Source organism: Scyliorhinus canicula, chromosome 2, assembly GCF_902713615.1.
Source record: "Scyliorhinus canicula chromosome 2, sScyCan1.1, whole genome shotgun sequence".
Lineage (NCBI taxonomy): Eukaryota > Metazoa > Chordata > Chondrichthyes > Carcharhiniformes > Scyliorhinidae > Scyliorhinus > Scyliorhinus canicula.
Window position 1 is genome coordinate 100,490,151 of NC_052147.1, and position 21,052 is coordinate 100,511,202.

Here is a 21,052-nt window from a genome sequence, read left to right on the forward strand (position 1 = left end):
TCCATGATATACTTCAACTGTTTCGTAAGTATATTAAATTGATGGAACCATCAATTCTACGGACACGTGCTTGTAGGATTAGAATAGCGGTTTTAATATACTTACAACAGAGCCAGCCTCTTCGCCGTTAAACTTTCGATGAACTGGCTGGCTGGTTCTGTGGCACGGATCTTTATACAGCAGCTCCAGGGAGAGGAGTTCTGGGCGGAGCCAAGGGGGGAGCCCAGTACAAACTCTCGAGTGCTCCCAGAGCTACTCCCCCTGGTGGTCAGGTAGTGCAACTGCACTTACAATATCGGTACGTATATACAATGGGAACAGAGTGACATTGGTAACTTATAACACCGTGTGAATCTCATTCACCACAACTTCAACAAAGCCAACCTCAAGAGTGTACTGCCAAAATTCCACCAGCACATCTCCTGCCCCACCAGGGGCGACAACACTCTTGATTCAGAAATCAAGGGCGCCTACCGTTCCATCCTCCCACCGCACTTTGGGAAATCAGACCATAAGACTGTGCTCCTTCTCCCGGCTTACAAGCAGAAACTCAAGCGGGAGAATCCAGCTAAGAAGGTTGTGCAGTGCTGGTCCGAGGAGACAGAAGAGTTCTTACGTGACTGCTTAGAGACAGTGGATTGGTCCATATTTAAGAACTCAGCGACTAACTTAAATGAGTATCCCACCACCGTCACAGACTTCATCAGCAAATGTGTGGACGACTGCGTGCCAAAGAAAGCAGTACGTACGTTCCCCAACCGGAAACCATGGCTCAACCGCGAGATTGACTCCCTACTGAAGGACAGATCTGAGGCGTTCAAGGCAGACGACCCTGTCCTATACAAGAAATCCAGGTACGACCTCCGTAAAGCCATCCGAGATGCCAAGAGAGAATATCAAACTAAGCTAGAGTCACAGACAGACTCTCGGCGGTTGTGGCAAGGACTAAACAACATAACGGGCTACAAAGCGAAGCCGAGCAGTGTCTCTGGCAGCAGCGCACCCCTCCCCGATGAACTTAATGCATTCTATGCTAGGTTTGAGCAGGTAACCAACAATCCGCTGTTGAGTGCCCCAGCAGCCCATAATTCACCCATACCCACCATCAGTTTCCAAAGTCAGATCGGCCTTCCTGAAAGTGAACCCACGGAAGGCGATGGGCCCGAACAGGATCCCTGGTCTTGCACTCAGAGCCTGCGCATACCAGCTGGCAGAGGTATTCACAGGCATCTTTAACCTATCCCTACTCCACTCCGTGGTCACCACCTGCTTCAAGAAGACCACCATCATACCGGTACCAAAGAAGAACCAGGCAACATGCCTCAATGATTACCGCCCGGTGGCCCTGACGTCAGTTGTAATGAAGTGCTTCGAGAGGCTGATCATGAAGCGCATCGCCTCCATACTCCCAGGACACCTTGACCCACTTCAATTCGCATACCGTCGCAACCGGTCCACATCAGATGCCATTTCCCTGGCCCTACACTCATCCCTAGAGCATCTCGAAAACAAGGACTCCTACATCAGACTCCTATTTGTTGACTACAGCTCCGCCTTCAACACCATAATCCTAGCCAAGCTCGTATCAAAGCTCCAAAACCTAGGACTTGGCTCTCCACTCTGCAACTGGATCCTTGACTTTCTGACCAACAGACCACAGTCAATAAGAATGAACACCAATACCTCCTCCACAATAGTCCTCAATACCGGTGCCCCGCAAGGCTGCGTACTTAGCCCCCTACTCTACTCCCTGTACACACACGACCACGTGGCAAAACCTGGTTCCAACTCCATCTCCAAGTTTGCTGATGATACGACCATAGTGGGCCGGATCTCGAATAACGACGAGTCCGAATACAGGAGGGAGATAGAGAACCTAGTGGAGTGGTGTAACGACAACAATCTCTCCCTCAATGCCAGCAAAACTAAAGAGCTGGTCATCGACTTCAGGAAGCAAAGTACTGTACACACCCCTGTCAGCATCAACGGGGCCGAGGTGGAGATGGTGAGCAGTTTCAAATTCCTAGGGGTGCACATCACCAAAAATCTGTCCTGGTCCACTCACGTCGGCGCTATCACCAAGAAAGCACAACAGCGCCTATACTTCCCTCAGGAAACTAAGGAAATTCGGCATGTCCACATTAACCCTTACCAACTTTTACAGATGCACTATAGAGAGCATCCTCTCGGGCTGCATCACAGCCTGGTATGGCAACTGCTCGGCCCAGGACCGCAAGGAACTTCAGAGAGTCGTGAATACCGCCCAGTCCATCACACGAACCTGCCTCCCATCCATGGACTCCATCTACACCTCCCGCTGCCGGGGGAAAGCGGGCAGCATAATCAAGGATCCCTCCCACCCGGCTTACTCACTTTTCCAATTTCTTCCATCGGGCAGGAGATTCAGAAGTCTGAGAACACGCACGAACAGACTCAAAAACAGCTTCTTCCCCACTGTCACCAGACTCCTAAATGACCCTCTTATTGACTGACCTCATTAACACTACACCCTGTATGCTTCAACCGATGCCAATGCTTATGTAGTTACATTGTATATCTTGTGTTGCCCTATTATGTATTCTCATGTATTTTCTTGAATTTTGTTTAATTCCCTTTTCTTCCATGTACTAAATGATCTGTTGAGCTGCTTGCAGAAAAATACTTTTCACTGTACCTCGGTACACGTGACAATACACAAATCCAATCCAATCCAATCCAATTTATTCCCTGTCCAACATCAAGAAAACAGATGAACTGGTCATTATCACATTGCTGGTTGTGAAACTGGCTGTGTGCAAAGTGGCTGCTGTATTTCATATTTTACAACAGTGAGTATACTTCAAAAGTATTTAATTGTCGGTGAGGTGCTTGGGGACATGCTGAAGTGCAAGGCCTTTGACCAAGCAAGGCTTCTGGAGGTAGGAGATGAACCTCAAACCCGAGTTGGAAACCTGATGTAAAAGGTGCCATATAAATCCAAGCCCTCGTTTTCTGTTCAACTGCTGGAGGAGTTTTGCTGGAATTGAAACAAAAGTCTCGAGACAGATCATTGGCAGCGTGCCTGGATATCGGGGAAGTAAAAGCCACCGTGATTTTGACTAATGCCGATTGGCTTCTTGTACCAATGTCTGGGCTGGGGGTAGCATGAAGAAAATGGAAGTGAACAGGAAAGTAAAGCTGTGATGCCTTTTTGTTCAGGTGTAGATGGAAAACTTAGGCTGGACGCCTGAAATACATACAAAAGGACCCAAGCTTCCTGTTTGCATTGTTTGGGAAGGGTAACTGTAGTCTCGTTCCAATATGATTATCCAACCTCTTAGAAAACGTGAATCAACCTACACACAAAGACTTGGGCTTGATCCAGCTGGATTTCGTTTCCAATTGCTTTACTTCGGAATTCTAAGAGCTGGCGAAAGGTTTCCTTGCAGATTCCTGTCTCTTTTTTTCGATGGCATGTGTTGACGTCTCACGGTGCTTTTTTTTTTAAAGAGTTCTCCCCATTTCTGTCTCTCTTAACATTTATTCTAAGGTTGGAGAAAACAGAAATAATATGACAGATTTAATGAACTGAGAGATGGGAAAGTGAGGCCGGCTTCATGTCAGCCCTTTGCTTGTGCACCATGAGGTTGATTCATCATTCTGTCATTTAGTCAAAAGGAACTTCAACAAAAGGCTCTTTTTCCTCGACCCCTTAACCACCCCCCTCCTCAGCACCTCCTAACAACCTTGACTCTCTTTCTCTCTCTCCCTCCCTCTCACTCTCTCTCTGTTAAGGATTTATGCATCTGCATGCAGAGTGTACTCAATAGGCAATCACAAAAGCCTTCTCTGTTACGAATACTGATTGTACCATTACTGGGGTCCGCATTAATCAATTTTGAAAGCGCCACGGCAAAATGTGGCCTCAGCAGTGAAGGAATTTGCTGCTGAGAATTGGAACTTGTATGTCCAAATACTGAGGGTTCAATAGCTGTATTAAGTTTTGCAGGAGGAGTTGGTGGTGGGGGCGTGGGGGGGGGGGGGGGGGGGGGGGGGGGGGGTGCTCTGTTTAAAAATGAGCAAAAACAATGCGCTGTAAAGTTCCATCTCTCCACTTCCCCCTCCCACCACCACAACCAACTCACCGTCCCAAACTTGGCAGTTAGGCTGAATAAATGTGTGGTGCCCTTGTTTGAGGCTCAGAGGGGTAGTGACAGTGTGGAGAGAAAATGGCATTACCCGCGTTGCCATGCTGAAGGAGGCTTACGGGAATTACATGGTGGGGGTGGGCTCGAGCCAGCCTTTGGCTCAATGGACAATGGTAACTACTGCGGACTGTTAATTAAGTGTCCCAAGTAGTGAGTTGTAAAAGTCCTTTAGCTCTTTGAATAGTTCTGTCTGGGCCAAGGTTCTGTCTTGATCACGTGGGACTATGAGCATGAAACTATTCCATGGGAAAGCTGGCGGGAGACCCCTTGGGGAGATGACCGTGAGACAATATATGTTGAAGGGGCTTTCACCAATGCATCTTCCAACATAATGAAGAGGTTTGATGAGGAAGCCATGCACTGACGACATTGCCTTTCCCCTCTGAATAAGAAAAGCCAGAGCCATGAAGGCTTGAGCTGAACACTGAAATTGTTTTTCTTCAGCCAGTGTTTAAGGTGGCCCAATTAAAGATGGAGCGTCAGTTATTTCACAAGCCCCTATCCTACAGAGAATTTGAGAGTGAGGGCTCCATTTTCTTCCAAACGTTGTGACTTTTGGTGAGATTGATGGCTTAAAGAAGTCTGCTCTCAGGGTAAACTCACACCAACGGGTGAGATTCTCCGGTCTCATCCATGGTGGGACCCGTTGCATGCGAGAGCGGAAAATACCGGTATTCCAGCCAAAACTCCATTCACTTTCAACTGCACCAGAAAATCCCAGCCGTGAGCATGGATGGACGATTTTGGTCACTGACTGCAGAGATGGATCTATTTGGGTCTTTCATGTATCCCTCAACCTTGCCACTTATCGTCTTGCTGTCCTGACGTTATTGAGTATTATGTTCTGGACACTGTGATACTGGATACACCTCCAAAAGGGTTTTATTTCCCCCTCTGTTATGTGATAAGAAGTATTGTAGTTACATTGAAAGTGGAGGGGGACACAGGCCTGTCAGAATTGTGAGAAAAATCTGACGTCTCAGGGCCGTAAACATGAAATTTCGCCAATGGTATTCGTCGCTCTGCAGTTGGCAGCAATGGTTCTCAGCTCTGTGATTCCCTCACTAAACTTTCTGACATGCTGCTGCCCTCGCCTTTCCTTTAAACCTACCTTTCCTTTAGACCATGCTTTTGATCAGCTGACTTAATAACCTCTTATGAAACAGAGTGTAAAGTTCTGTTCAATAATGCTCCTGTAAAGTGCCTTGGAATGCTTTACCACATTCAAGGCACTATATCAGTGGTTATTTATTGGTGGGGAATTAGAGATGTAATGTGGAACCTCTAAGCCTTCACACAGCCTCAGGACACCCTAGATCGCTTTATTGCCAATTTAATACTTTGAAATGTAATCACTTGGAATGCGAGAGCCAATTTGTTCATAGCGGTGCCCCTCAGCAGTATGATAATGACCAGATGATCTGTTCTAAAGGTCAAATAATAACCCAGGTGGAATTTGTGGTTTGGAATTGTGCCACAGGATCTTATACATCCTGAGAGAGCAGATAGGACCTCAGTTTAACATCTCACGTGAAAGACAATGCAGTACTCCCTCACTAATACACTGAAACGTCACTCTGGATGACGTACTCAAGTATTCAGGGTAGATCTTGAACCCAAAACCTCAGAGGGGGGAGAGCGCTACCACTGAGCCATGGCTGACTTTGGGCAACATTAAAATTGCAAAAGAGGGAGGTAGCTAATTGGGATTCAGCCAAAGAGGGAAGCAGAACAGTAGGATTCAGGCAGGAAGAGGGAGGCAGAACGCTGGTGTAATAACCCTCACGAGGCCCAAGTGATTTCTTAATCAATCTCCCTGTGGGATTCATGGAATATGAGCTTCTCCGCTAGTGGGTGGAGAGACGCCCAGCTGGGGCTTGTTACCTGGGACAGGGACCGGCATTCAGGTCGTCCCGACGGGGACGTACTGTGTGCGTGGGCTGCCGTAGTGGCCGTTTTCAATGACTACAATAAACTTGCATTTATTCACTTACAAGGGCCTCCTAGGGCTTCATAACTGGGATTCAGGTAGGAAGAGGGGGCAGAACACTGGTAATTTAGGCATTTGGTTTGGCAAAGGCATTAAGAATTTGTCAGGTAGAATGAGCGACGACAATACAATACATCTCAAGTTTACTTTTGCATTTGCTTAAGTAAGAACTTAAGCCAACAGTCAAGACAGCGATAATGTAACAAGTTACGTTTTCTAATCCCAGTGACAGATCCTTTACTTGGAATTATGACGATTCTTGAATTGAATGTGCAGCATTCCAACATAAGATATCATTCCCATTCTTCAATTTGCCACTGAATGTCTGTTATATGAAATCTCAATCCAGTTCAGTCAGAGTGCTCAGCCTTCCATACTCTGTGCCATATCATTCTAGGATCCGTTAGGACCAGTCTCACACAGTTGCTCTTTTCCCTTATAGTGCCGAGTTTTGGAAGCTATCTAACTGAGGGTTCCTTCGCAGCAGAGCAGGCGCACCTTCACCCATTGAACCAGCTGGACACAGGGTTCCCACAGGGGATTGCTGCTGATGGTAAGTGATGATAGAACCATTGAGGATAAGGAGGGGGAGCGGGCAAGTTGACAGGCTATGTGTGGGCTCTTCGCTGGTAACTTGGGGAAACATCATTCGGGGATCGACAGTCTGTCATTGAGGCAAAACAGCCTCACTGCTCCCATTTCATATCAGCAATCAGCAATGTATAAACTATATTTTTGGCAGACTGGCTGGTTAAATGGGCAGTTCCTTTCTGGGTCCAAAATCAAATCCAGTCCAAGATGGTGCAGAGAAAGTCTCCTCTCTCCACTGGCAATGTTTGTATGTGTGATGGCCAGCACGGTTATTGAGTATGTCACATGTGAGCTTGACACTGCCCCAAACCTTTTTTTCACACAACACTTAATAAGGGTGGCACAGTTGTCCAGTGGTTATTACAGCTGCCTCACCCGGGTTCAATTCGGGCCTTGGGTGACTGTGTACAGTTTTCATGTTCTCCCCATACCTGTGTTTGTTTCCTTCGGGTGCTCCAGTTTCCTCCCACGGTCCAAAGATGTGGAGCTTAAGTGGATTGGCCATGATAAATTGCCGCTTAGTGTCCTAAAGGTTAGACGGGGTTACGGATTAAGGCAGGGGAGTGGACATAGGTGGAGTACACTTTCAGGGGGTTGGTGTGGACTCAATGGGCTAAATGGCCTCCTTCTGCACTGTAGGGATTCTATCTCTGCCTCTCTCTCTCTGCCTTTCTTTATCTCTCTCACCGCTCTCTGCTTACTTTTCTTTGTACCTTTTTTATTATCTCTATTTTTCTCCCTGCCTGCATTTCTTATGTCGCTTCCTCTCTCGCTGTACCTATATCTCTGCTCATGTCCTTATCTGACACCTCCATCACCACACTCTCACATTCCAATTTCAGGTATACTACAAGAATAGAGATTTCTGATTTTGATAGGGTGGATCAGTATCAGCAAAGGGCTGAACACTATCTGGAGCAACAGCACCTTATTGTTTTGGGGTAGAAGCAGGTTGGTCTTGTAAAGCATACTCGGTGGGGGGAGGGGTGGGACACACACACACACGTTGATGTGCAGTGCACAGAAAGTGCCGGGTATACTTCCACGGTCTTGGTAGAGGGGGGGTTGAACAATGCTGAGGACTGTCGGGTAGGGGAGCAGGCACTGGAATTCTGAGGATTATGGTGGGGGGAGTTGCCCCCGATACCTTTGTGATGGGGGGCTGGGGCCTTTCGGCTGCAACACTGATCGGGGTGCCCTTTAAAAAAGGCACCCCAATCTCTTTGGAGCCTTCTCTATAAGGCTCTGCCCCACCAGAGTGATGTGTAAACCATGTCCACTCATTTTCTTTGGCCTAAGAGGCTGAAGATTTGGAGAGAAAACATCTGTGCAACTGGAGAGTTAGACACCGATTTCCATCTGAGGCTGACACTTTTCCAAATTTGAGTAAGATTCCACCCTCTTTGCTGGAAAGGTATGTGACAGGCCAAAGGCAGGGTCTCAGGATTAATGCCTGCCATAAGCATCTTGTCACGTTATTAATGTGCCATCAATTGTACGCGAAACGTGTGCTTTACAAAAGTCAGACTTTAATAGACTAGAACACAGCTCTGCGATCGTCTACAATGGAATGGACGATCGCCGGGCGTTTGTCCATTTATACCTCGTTAATGGAGGCGTGGTTAACTCAGCCTCTCTGCCAATCGGTCGAGAGGCACATGACCGACCAGGGCCAATGGTAAGCCGGTGTTTTGCCCCAATGGCAGACAGGTATGCAGATCATATCACCACATTCACCCCTTGCGGAGAAGGAAGGCGGGGGGGGGGGGGGGGGTATGAACGAGAGCCGGGGGGGGGGGGGGGGGGGGGGGGAGAGAGAACTGGTGATATGAGTAGCAGCCGGGAGGATAAATATTCTCTCCTTACTCTTATCGAATTTGGGGGCTTCCCACTGGCCCAGACAAAACGATATGTACACAAAGTCCATGGAGCTGTAGAACTTGAGAAAGATTCGATCAGTCTGTTTGTCCTGGGGAAAACAAGAAGACGTTCATGAGGTGTCTGATTAGTTGCGGTACAGAGGAGTGAGCGGATAGAATGTCGGGCATCGGGGATCACCTCTTGCCATTGGGAAATAGGGAGATCTCTGGACCGGAGAGCCAGTAGTATGGTCTTCCAGATGGTACCATTCTCCCGCTCGACCTGTCCGTTACCCCGGGGGTTATAGCTGGTCGTCCTGCTAGAGGCAATGCCCCTGTCGAGCAGGAATTGACGCAGCTCGTCGCTCATAAATGAGGACCCCCGATTGCTGTGTATGTACGCGGGGTAGCCGAACAGTGAGAAGATGGAGAGTAGGGCCTTAATGACGGTCGATGTGGTCATGTCGGGGCAGGGACTGGCGAAGGGGAAGCGGGAGTATTCATCGATTACCGCCAGGAAGTAAATGTTGCGGTTGTTAGAGGGAAGGGGCCCCTTGAAGTCAATGCTGAGACGTTCGAAGGGGCGGGATGCTTTGATCAGGTGTGCGCGCTCGGGGCGGTAGAAGTGCGGTTTGCACTCTGCGCAGATGTGGCAGTCACGGGTTACTGACCTGACTTCCGTGATGGAGAAAGGCAGGTTGCGGGCCTTAATGAAATGGTATAGGCGGGTCACCCCTGGATGGCAGAGGTCCGCGTGGAGGGAGCGGAGGCGGTCTATCTGAGCGCTGGCGCAGGTACCGCGGGACAGGGCATCAGGAGGCTCATTGAGCTTCCCAGGACGATACAAGATATCATAGTTGTACGTGGACAACTCGATCCGCCACCGTAAGATCTTGTCATTCTTGATCTTGCCCCTTTGTGCATTATCAAACATGAAAGCTACTGACCGTTGGTCTGTGAGGAGGGTAAACCTCCTGCCGGCCAAATAGTGCCTCCAATGTCGCACTGCTTCGACTATGGCCTGGGCTTCCTTTTCCACAGAGGGGTGGCGGAGTTCGGAAGCCTGGAGAGTTCTGGAGAAGATGGCCACGGGTCTGCCGCTTGGTTCAGGGTGGCCGCCAGAGCAACTTCTGATGCGTCGCTCTCGACCTGGAAGGGGAGGGACTCGTCGATGTCCGCTTTGATGCGGCTAAAAGCCTGGCAGGACTCCGTCGACGGCGGGAAGGTCGTGGTTTGAATGAGGGGACGGGCCTTGTCCGCGTAATTGGGAACCCATTGGGCGTAGTATGCGAAGAACCCCAGGCAGTGTTTGAGGGATTTTGGGGTATTAGGGAGAGGGAGTTCCATCAGGGGACGCATGCGTTCGGGGTCGGGGCCTATCACTCCTTTACGCACTACGTAGCCGAGGATGGCTAGACGGTCGGTGCTAAACACGCACTTATCCTTATTGTAGGTCAGGTTAAGGAGTTTTGCGGTTTGGAGGAATTTCTGGAGGTTGGCGTCATGGTCCTGCTGGTCGTGGCCGCAAATGGTGACATTATCAAGATACGGGAAGGTAGCCTGTAATCCGTACTTGTCGACCATTCGGTCCATCTCCCGTTGGAAGACCGAGACCCCATTTGTGACACCAAACGGAACCCTAAGGAAGTGGTAGAGGCGCCCATCAGCCTCGAACGCGGTGTACATGTGGTCACTCGCGCGGATGGGGAGCTGGTGATAAGCGGACGTAAGGTCCACAGTGGAGAAGACCTTGTATTTCGCGATCTCGTTTACCATGGTGGAAATACGGGGGAGAGGATACGCGTCTAGTTGCGTAAACCGGTTGATGGTCTGGCTATAGTCAATGACCATCCGGTTTTCTCCCCAGTCCGGACCACCAGCACTTGGGCTCGCCAGGGGCTGTTGCTGGCCTCGATGACCCCTTCCGTCAGCAGCCTCTGGACCTCGGACCTGATGAAGGTCCGGTCCTGGGCACTGTACCGTCTGCTCCGTGTCGCGACGGGTTTGCAATCGGGGGTGAGATTAGCAAACAAGGAGGGGGGTCCACTTTGAGGGACGCGAGACTGCAGACAGTGAGGGGGGGTATAGGGCCGCCGAATTGAAAGGTCAAGCTCTGCAGGTTGCACTGGAAGTCCAGTCCTAGGTGAGCCGGTGCGCAAAGGTTAGGGAGGACAAGGAATTTATAATTTTTAAAAACCTTCCCCTGGACCGTGAGGTCCGCGATGCAGCACCCGGTGATGTGGATGGAGTGCGAACCTGAGGCTAACCCGATTTTGTGTGTTACCGGATGGACAGGGAGCGCGCAGCGTCTTACCATGTCAGGGTGAACGAAGCTTTCCATGCTCCCGGAGTCCAGCAGGCAGTCCATCTCGTGGCCGTTTAGGTGGATCAGCATTGTCGTTTTGGCGAGCGTGCGTGGATGTGACTGGTCAAGCTGAACGGCCGCGAGCCGTGGAGAAAATCCGTGTCCGTCGTCGCCGTCCGAGTCGATGCTGGAGGAACCTTGCGTGCAAATCCCGGAAGGCGGTGGCCAGGATCCGCACGTGGAGTCGGGATCTGAAGATGGCGGTGCCCAGGACCCGCACGTGGGGTCGGCGCCCAAAGATGGCGCTGCCCAGGAGGCCCTCGTGATCGCTGGGGGCGGAGCTAGCGGTGCCGGCGAGCCGAGTGGAGCGGCTGCGAGCGGGGGAGGTGAGGCGTGCAGTCCAGGCGCAGGAGCCCGGGGGCGGGGGGAGAAGACTCGCGAGGCGGGCAGGTAGGGACCGGGAGGGCCCAGAGAGGCGAGCATGTCGGGTGCCGGGGCCCGGGGGCGGGCGGGGGGGAGAAGACTCGCGAGGCGGGCAGGTAGGGACCGGGAGGGCCCAGAGAGGCGAGCATGTCGGGTGCCGGGGCCCGGGGGCGGGCGGGGGGAGAAGACTCGCGCAGCGGGCAGGTATTGACCGGGAGGGCCCGGAGAGGCGAGCATGTCGGGTGCCGGGGCCCGGGGGCGGGGGGGAGAAGACTCGCGAGGCGGGCAGGTAGGGACCGGGAGGGCCCAGAGAGGCGAGCAGGTCGGTCGGCGGGGCGCGAGTCGGGAGGCCCGGGGGAGAGAGAGAGGCGCACAGGGCGGTCGCAGAGGCCTGGGGGCGGGGGGGAAAGAGTGCTGCGTGGCGTCCAGAAATGCCGCAGCCACCGTTTTGGCCTGGCAGACCGTGGAGTAGTGGCCCTTCTTCCCGCAGCTCTTACAGAGGGCGGGGCGGGCTGGGCAGCGCACGCGAGGGTGTTTTGCGAACCCGCAAAAGTAGCAGCGGGGCCCCGTGGACTTGTCGGGGCGTCCCGTGGCACAGGCCTGAGGGAGGTGGGGAGCGGCGGGTGGCGGTTGTGAAGCGTGCCAGGAGGCCTGGCTGGGGTCATAGAAGCGGGCGTTTTGATCCGCGACCTCCTGGGAGGAGGAGAGAGTCAGTGTCTCAGTTAAGCTGAGGTCGTCTCTTTCCAGCATCCGCTGGCGGATAGTGGGGGACAGCATCCCAGCCACATAAGCGTCTCTGATCAGTAGTTCCATGTGCTCCGTAGCTGAGACTGTGACGCAGGAGCAACTCCTCCCCAGGGCATGGAGGGCCCGGTAATATTGGTTTAGTGACTCACCGGGGACTTGCTTTCTGGTAGCCAGCAGATGTCGGGCGAATACCCTGCTGACTGGTTTGATGAATTGTCCTTTTAGCTTTTGTATTGCGTCATCATAATCCGTTTCCTCTTTGATTATTGCATAGGCGTCGATACCCATGCTGGAGTGGAGGACATGCAGCTTCTGTGCCACGGTGGGGGGGGGGGGGGTGGTTGTAGATGCTAGGAACCCTTCGAGGCATGTCAGCCAGAGTTGGAAAAGTTCTGCAGAGTTCGGAGTTTGTGGGCTGATGCGGAGGCATTCAGGCTTGATCCGGAACTCCACCTTCAAAGTCTTAGTCTATTAAATTGATGTGCCATCAATTGTACGCGAGACGTGTGCTTTACAAAAGTTAGGCTTTAATAGACTAGAACACAGCTCTGCGATCGTCTACAATGGAATGGACGATCGCCGGGCGTTTGTCCATTTATACCTCATTAATGGAGGCGTGGTTAACTCAGCCTCTCGGCCAATCGGTCGAGAGGCACATGACCGACCAGGGCCAATGGTAAGCCGGTGTTCTGCCCCAATGGCAGACAAGTATGCAGATCATATCACCACAGTTATATTTCATGATACCATAGATATCACAGTGCAAATGATCCTGACCATCTTCAACCAATAGAGTAGTAAAACCTATAGCAACATTACACAAGATATAGCATGCGCTTGCTGTATCTCCAGATAATACTCATGAATAAGATTTTTAGGGGCAGCAAGGTGGCACAGTCATTAGCCCTGCTGCCTCACGGCCTCGAGGTCCCAGGTTCGATCTCGGATCTGGGTCACTGTCCATGTGGAGTTTGGATTCTCCCCATGTTTGCGTGGGTTTTGTCCCCACAATCCAAAGATGTGCAGGGTGGGTGAATTGGCCACCCTAAATTGCCCCCTAATTGGAAAAAATTAATTTGGTACTCTAAATTTATTTTTTAAAAATGAATAAGGCTTTAGCGGCTTTCCACAGAAAGCTCCTTTAACAAAACATGACTCTGCTAATAATTTCCTCCAGCATGTGCCAAGAGCAATATTGAAGGAGCTTTTGTGATACACATAATGACTTCATTAAAGCAATTGGTACATTACAATAAATTAATCAGTAAGACAGCGCTGGGAGCAGACATTGAACAGCAGAGATCTGAGATTCACTATCTGCATCAATGTTATAATAAGGAGGCTCCATTACGACTAGGATGGCAGCCATCACAAACCTGCATTAATAAATAGATACCATTATTAACATTCTGCCCATTCAACACATTCTATTAATACATCAATTCCATTTAGAATAGTGAGACTGAGCCAGCGCTTTAACAAATAGATCCCATTACTAACAATAAGACCAATGCACACACGGTGTATTAATACATAGATTCCTGTGTGATCCATCCCACATACTCTCTATTAATGAATCTTAGAATTGTTGAATGGTTGCAGCGCAGAAGGAGGCCATTCAACCCATCAAATCCATGCTGGCTCTCTGCAACAACAATTCAGTTTGTCCCACTCCATATTTTCCCGCTGGCGTCATGGAGACCCAGGCATGAGGGGAAAATATGAGTCGGTACCAGTCCCATTAGCAGGATGCAAATCAGTTTCAATGCCGGTCCCCAAGGTGCTTCCAGATCTGCCATGGACATGGCCGGCACCAGTGGAAGATCCCAGGAAACTCATGCCAGCATGAAATCAATTTTTGGGCCTCCTACCAAATTCTCTCCCCCCCCCCCCCCCCCCCTCCCCTCCTCCTCCACACCCCCAGCCTGGCCTCCAAGCCTGCCAATGAACCCACCTGAGGGGGGGTGGAAGAATTCTGTCCTTACCCCGTAACCCTGTGAATTTTTCTCTTCGGGTATTTATCCAATTCGTGTTCGAAAGCCTCGCTTGAATCTGCCTCCATTCGAGATAGCACGGGTGCACAGTGGTTAGAATCATAGAATTTAAAATGCTTAAGGAGGCCATTCGGCCTATCGAGTCTACTCCGGCCCTTGGAAAGCACACCTTACTTAAGCCCACACATCCAGTAACCCCCAGCTAACCTTTTGGACACTAAGGGCAATTTAGAATTGCCAATTCACCTGGCCTGCTCATCTTTGGACTGTGGGAAGAAACCAGAGCACCCGGAGGAAACCCATGCAGACACAGGGAGAATGTGCAGACTCTGCACAGACAGTGACTCAACCCAGGTCCATGGTACCATGAAGCAATCGTCCTAACCACTGTTTTGTAATGGTTAGCACTGCTGCCTCATGACGCTGAGGTCCCACGTTCGATCTTGGCCCTGGGTCACTGTCTGTGTGGAGTTTGCACATTCCCCCCATGTCAGTGCTGGTCTCACCCCCAACCCTAAAAGTTGTGCAGGATAGGTGGATTGGCTATGCTAAATTGCCCCTTAATTAGGAAAAAAAGAATTGGGTACTCTAAATTTATTTTAAAATACATCTGCCTCCACTACACTCTCGGGCAGTGCGTTCCAGATTGCAACCGCTGTGTAAAAAGGTTTTTGCTTATGTCGCCTTTCTGTTCCAAGATATGGGGAGAGCCAATTGGCTTGTGATCATCAACTCCACACCAGCCAGCCATGCATGGGTATTCTCAAGTGTCTGCCGTCACCACTATGGGTCTATTATTCTGCTGAATATTTTGTACTCACCCATTTTCTTTGCCCACCCAGAGACTGAAACAGTGACAATAGAAGATGGTTCATTGCACCAATCTGAGGAGTTGCCATTTCTCTTTCCTGCACCAGAGGTTGTCCCCTCAGGTAAAAGTATTGAAAAACATATTTCATAACTGGTTTACTTGTAATGCATTTATATGATACATAAAGGTGAGAGAATGTAACAGGCTCATAAGGCATTTTATTACCATGTTTTCCTGCCATATTAGGTTCAATGTAGAATTCATCTGTAACTCTATGGCCCATATCCTAATTCACGTCAAGTCCTGTTCACCCTGCACATTCTCCTTCTGTCTGCATGGGTCTCACCCCCACAACCCAAAAAGATGTGCAGGGTTAGGTGAATTGACTATGCTAAATTGTCCCTTAATTGGAAAAAAAAGAATTGGGTACTATAAATTCATTTAAAAACATTTCTTGTTCACCCATCACCCCTGGGCTTGCGGAGATATATTGACTCCCATTCACCAATGACTCAAATTTAAGATTCTCATTTTTATCTTCAAATTCCTCCATGGCCACATTCCTCCCTCTGTCTGTACCTCATCTGGTCTTACAAACCTCCAAGATCCCTCTGCCCCTCAAATTCTGGCCTCTTGCAAACCCTTCACTTCCATTGCCCACAATGGGTGGCCGTGTCTTAAGGTGTCTCGCCCCAAAATTATGGAATTCCCCCCCTAAACTGCAGCAGGGAGGAGGTGGACCAGTAACCCAGAGACCCAGTGTAATGCTCTGGGGCCCTGGCTTTGAATCCCACAGTAACAGATGGTGTGGTAACGAGTGGCAATTGCCGCAAGCTTTCCAGCGCTCAGCCCAGCGAGGCCAGCAATGCAATTCAATGTTAATTGGTCCACTTAATGAGGCCTAATGGGCTTCTCATCGCAAATGACGGCTCGCCAGCTGATTCTCCAGCACCGCGCTCGCCAGCGCCCGGCTAACAAGGCCGAGCAGCACTTAAACTGCACTTGCACAGCCAACCCCAGTCAGCTTGCAACAATGGCGGCCAGGAGACCAGCCCCAAGATTCGGGGATGTTGACCTGGGAAGGCTGCTAGACGCCATGGAGACCAAGAGGGATGTCCTGTTCCCCGAGGGCTAAGTAGACTCAGCCACAAGGCAGCCAGTGCTGCCTGGGATGAGGTGGTGGCAGCTGTCAGTTCGGGGAGTGTAACCAGGAGGACTGGCCTCCAGTGCAGGAAAAAGGACAACGACCTACACCGGGGCAGCATGAGTGAGTAGACACCAATGCTCCGGCTCTCTGATGGGAATGGCTGAGGCTCTGCAGAGCATGTCCCAGTCACTGAGGAGAATCGCCTGATGGTGCGGGCTTTGGGGCGCCGCCAGGGCTGGCAGAGCCAGATGATACAGCGGCAGCCGGGGCTCGGACCAGCTGCCCCTCCAACCCAAGGTGAACCCCAGGGCCCTGTGGGCACCGACTGGGAGGAGGAGGCACTGAGTGCCAACCTGGACTCATCCCATGGAGTGGCACCATCGGGAGTGAGGTATTGTAAACACATTAAACACCTTTTTGCAGAACCATTATGATGCCTCTGCCACTTTCCTCTGGAATGTGGGCTGACCTCTGGACCCTTTGCCCATCTCACCAGGCATCCCGCCGCCCCCCTCCCTCCCCGTGGCGCTCACCCACCCTCCGGACTTGGCCATATCCCCGGAGCTGTGTCCCAGCCCCTGGGTGTTCGGATGTTGCGTGTGTGGTGTTGCCTCCCACAGTGTTCAGGCACAGTGTCCAGACATCAAGGTTTGATTGGAATGCTAGGCAATGAGCCCCACATGCTACATGGCCCGCCTATCCACGGAAATCCACTTGTCATGTGTGAAGCGCTCACTTAACCACGATTGTCAATTCCCTATTAGCAATAGCCTTCAGCCGCGCAGCCAGAAGCCATAGCAGTCAGCCGGGGTTATGGGGGGTCGTTGGGGCAGGCGGGCAGGGACAAGGTTTGCCTCTGGAATGGGTAAACACGATCCAGGGGTTGGCATGGTGTGCTGCGAACGGTTGCCACCAGGTTGCCCCACCCCACACCCCCCCTTACCCTCTATGGCAGCCCAACCCTGCGGAGAGTCCCCCACCGAGCACTGGGGTGGCAAGCCCAGCACCTCCAGACTCTTTCCCTGCGAGCAACGATGGCTACTCACCTCCTCGGCTCCACACAGAAGCCCTTCCGCCAGGCTCATGTATTTCAAAAGGAGTACTAATTGGCCTGAGAATTGCATCCACAGTATGACAACTTTACACAGGAGGCTTCCAACTTAAATATTAATTGAGGAATATATGTCATATGATGATTGAGCGGAAGTATGGTAGACATAAGTCTTTATCATAGAATCATAGAATTATCATAGAATTTACAGTGCAGAAGGAGGCCATTCAGCCCATCGAGTCTGCACCAGCCCTTGGAATGAGCACCCTACTCAAGCCCCACACCTCCACCTCATCCTGTTTAACCCTGCAAACCAACCTAACCTTTTTGGACACCAAGGGCAATTTAGAATGGCCAGTCTACCTCACCTGCACATCTTTGGACTGTAGGAGGAAACCGGAGCAGCCGGAGGAAACCCACCCACAGAGAACATGCAGACTCCACACAGACAATGACCCAAACCGGGAATCTAACCTGGGACCCTGGAGCTGTGAAGCAACTGTGCTAACCACTATGCTACTGTGCTGCTTTAATGAAGATGTAACAGTGTATGAGCACCATACACTGTTATCAAAGTGCAAATAACTGAAACTTGTGGTGATGAAGAGCCTCATCATGAATTGAGAATTATCACAGGTTGCTGGCCCCAATTTGCACCACTCTTCCACTAGCTTTAACCTCCCTGTGAATTTGGTGAAAGTGCTACGTTTTCACATCAATTGCCCATTAAACTCACCCCAGAATGTTCAGTCTGGTACTTGGAAGTTTACATACCCTTTTAATTACACAATTTTTGTGAACCTCTCTAGCCTAGAAAGTAAATAATAATTAAATGCGTTGATTCTCATTCCTTCGAATGAATTGCTCGAGGAGATTTGAAAGAAACTCAACTTTTAATTTTAAATTCTTCTGTACTTTTTAATCTTCTTTTTCTGTTGACCCTGACTTGATATGATACTCAGCTACTCTAAATCATCCTCATCAGGCTGTCTATGCTTACTTCTAATTCTCATTGGTTAAGAGGTTGGACTTTTGGTGCAATTGTTCTTCAAGGCCCCAGATGCTGTCTTGTCTTTGCCTGCAACTTCCTGCATGAAACAGTTTTGTAATGAAGGGCACAGGATAGAGTCTAAATTCCATCCCAAGATATTTAAGCTATGAGTAGACAATCTTTTGGGACATTGCATCAAGGCCAAGGGTAGTTTTCAGGTGCAGTGGGATGAACTGGCAGGTGTGAATTCATTGGCGTAATTCAGTTCCCATTTTAAATCATTTGTAGATTGAGAGGATTGATTGAGAGGAAGTATGGTAGACATAAGTCTTTATCATAGAATCATACATCTTCATTAAAGCAGCACGGTAGCATAGTGGTTAGCACAGTTGCTTCACAGCTCCAGGGTCCCAGGTTAGATTCCCGGCTTGGGTCATTGTCTGTGTGGAGTCTGCATGTTCTCTGTGGGTGGGTTTCCTCCGGCTGCTCCGGTTTCCTCCTACAGTCCAAAGATGTGCAGGTGAGGTAGACTGGCCATTCTAAATTGCCCTTGGTGTCCAAAAAGGTTAGGTTGGTTTGCAGGGTTAAACAGGATGAGGTGGAGGTGTGGGGCTTGAGTAGGGTGCTCATTCCAAGGGCTGGTGCAGACTCGATGGGCTGAATGGCCTCCTTCTGCACTGTAAATTCTATGATAATTTGTAGATTTAGATTTCCATTATTCCCAAATTTATAATGGAACCTTCCTTCATCAAAAGGAACTTGAAGGGGGAAAAGCTTAGAACATAGAACATAGAACGATACAGCGCAGTACAGGCCCTTCGGCCCTCGATGTTGCACCGACATGGAAAAAAAAAACTAAAGGCCATCTAACCTACACTATGCCCTTATCATCCATATGCTTATCCAATAAATTTTTAAATGCCCTCAATGTTGGCGAGTTCACTACTGTTGCAGGTAGGGCATTCCACGGCCTCACCACTCTTTGCGTAAAAAACCCACCTCTGACCTCTGTCCTATATCTATTACCCCTCAATTTAAGGCTATGTCCCCTCGTGCTAGCCACCTCCATCCGCGGGAGAAGGCTCTCGCTGTCCACCCTATCTAACCCTCTGATCATTTTGTATGCCTCTATTAAGTCACCTCTTAACCTTCTTCTCTCTAACGAAAACAACCTCAAGTCCATCAGCCTTTCCTCATAAGATTTTCCCTCCATACCAGGCAACATCCTGGTAAATCTCCTCTGCACCCGTTCCAAAGCTTCCACGTCCTTCCTATAATGAGGCGACCAGAACTGTACGCAATTACGCTTGTTGGACAATAAGTAAGAGCAAATCTTACTTATGGCCTCACGGTAGCATGGTGGTTAGCATCAATGCTTCACAGCTCCAGGGTCCCAGGTCGATTCCCGGCTGGGTCACTGTCTGTGTGGAGTCTGCACGTCCTCCCCCTGTGTGCGTGGGTTTCCTCCGGGTGCTCCGGTTTCCTCCCACAGTCCAAAGATGTGCGGGTTAGGTGGATTGGCCATGCTAAATTGCCCGTAGTGTAAGGTTAATGGGGGAATTGTTGGGTTATGGGTCTACGGGTTACGTGGGTTTAAGTAGGGTGATCATTGTTCGGCACAACATCGAGGGCCGAAGGGCCTGTTCTGTGCTGTACTGTTCTATATTCTATATTCTATAAATCAGTAGAACTATTTGGACAGCTCCTGGCACAGGTATGAGGAGCGAGGTTACCTCCTTCTATGCTCTGTGGCTTTATGATCCATCAGTAAGCTATAGTTCTAGCCTTCTGCCAGTGATAGCACTTCAGCACATCGTTTCCTTAGCCTGTACTGCAGGTAAGGGTTGACAACAGCCCCATTTATATAGCACATTTAACATAGTGAAAAGGTGGATCACAGAGGTGTTACCAAACATATGCCAGACCAAATAAGAGATATTAGGATAAATGTGGGTGGCACGGTCACACAGTGGTTAGCACCGTTGCTTCACAGCAGCAGGGTCCCAGTTCAATTCTTGGCTTGGGTCACTGTCTGTGCGGAGTCTGCATGTTCTCCCTGTGTCTGGATGGGTTTCCTCCGGGTGCTCCGGTTTCCTCCCACAAGTCCTGAAAGACGTGCTGTTAGGTGAATTGGATATTCTGAATTCTCCCTCTGTACCCGAACAGGCGCCGGAATGTGGTGACTAGGGGCTTTTCATAGTAACTTCATTGCAGTGTTAATGTAAGTGTACTTGTGACAATAAAGATTATTATGAAAGATAGCCAAACCTTGGTCAAATAGGTAGGTTTTAATGAGCGTCTGAAAGAACAAAGAGAAGTGTAAAGACAGAGAGGTATAGGGAAGGAATTCCAGAACGTTGGACCTAGACAATTGAAGGTATGGCAACCAATGGTGGAGTAATGAACATTGGAGATGTGCAAGTTGATTATTGGAACCATGCAGAGATCTCGAAAGGGTGGAAGGGCGAGAGTGAGGAATTGGAGAGAAGTTTAATATTGAGGCGATGCGAGGGCCAAAGTATATCAGCAAGCACAGTGATGATGGGAGAACACAACTTGGTGTAAGTTAGATTATGGGCAGCAGAGTTTTGGATGAACTCAAATTTATGTAGAATGATAGATATGTGGTTGGCTCAGAAAATATTGGAATAGTCGGGTTTAGAGGTAACAAAAGAATAAGTGAGGATTTTAGCATTCATAGGCCTTTATATATGATGTTTTACATCTCGAACTGACATCACGGGGTGTCACTGGGTACAGTGGTCAGCAGTGCTGCCTCATGGCACTGAGGACCCGGGTTTGAATCCTGGCCCTGGGTCACTGTCTGTGTGGAGTTTGCACATTTTCCCCGTGTCTGCGTGGGTTTTGTGGTGATATGCATCACTGTAAATACACAAGGGGTTAATGTAAATACACGTAGACTAGCTAGACACTAGAGGGAGCACCAGAGACATGA

General features: G+C 49.8%; 1 protein-coding gene across 1 annotated transcript in view; it reads left to right on the forward strand.

Annotated features, from left to right (window-relative positions):
- Window positions 1–21,052, forward strand: part of ltk (leukocyte receptor tyrosine kinase) — a 261,905-nt gene that overhangs the window by 88,023 nt on the left and 152,830 nt on the right. Inside the window, exons 2-3 of the mRNA XM_038784003.1 lie at window positions 6,620–6,730; window positions 14,939–15,028. Of these exons, the coding sequence (XP_038639931.1) occupies window positions 6,620–6,730; window positions 14,939–15,028 (201 nt within the window). The remainder of the gene's footprint in view (window positions 1–6,619; window positions 6,731–14,938; window positions 15,029–21,052) is intronic.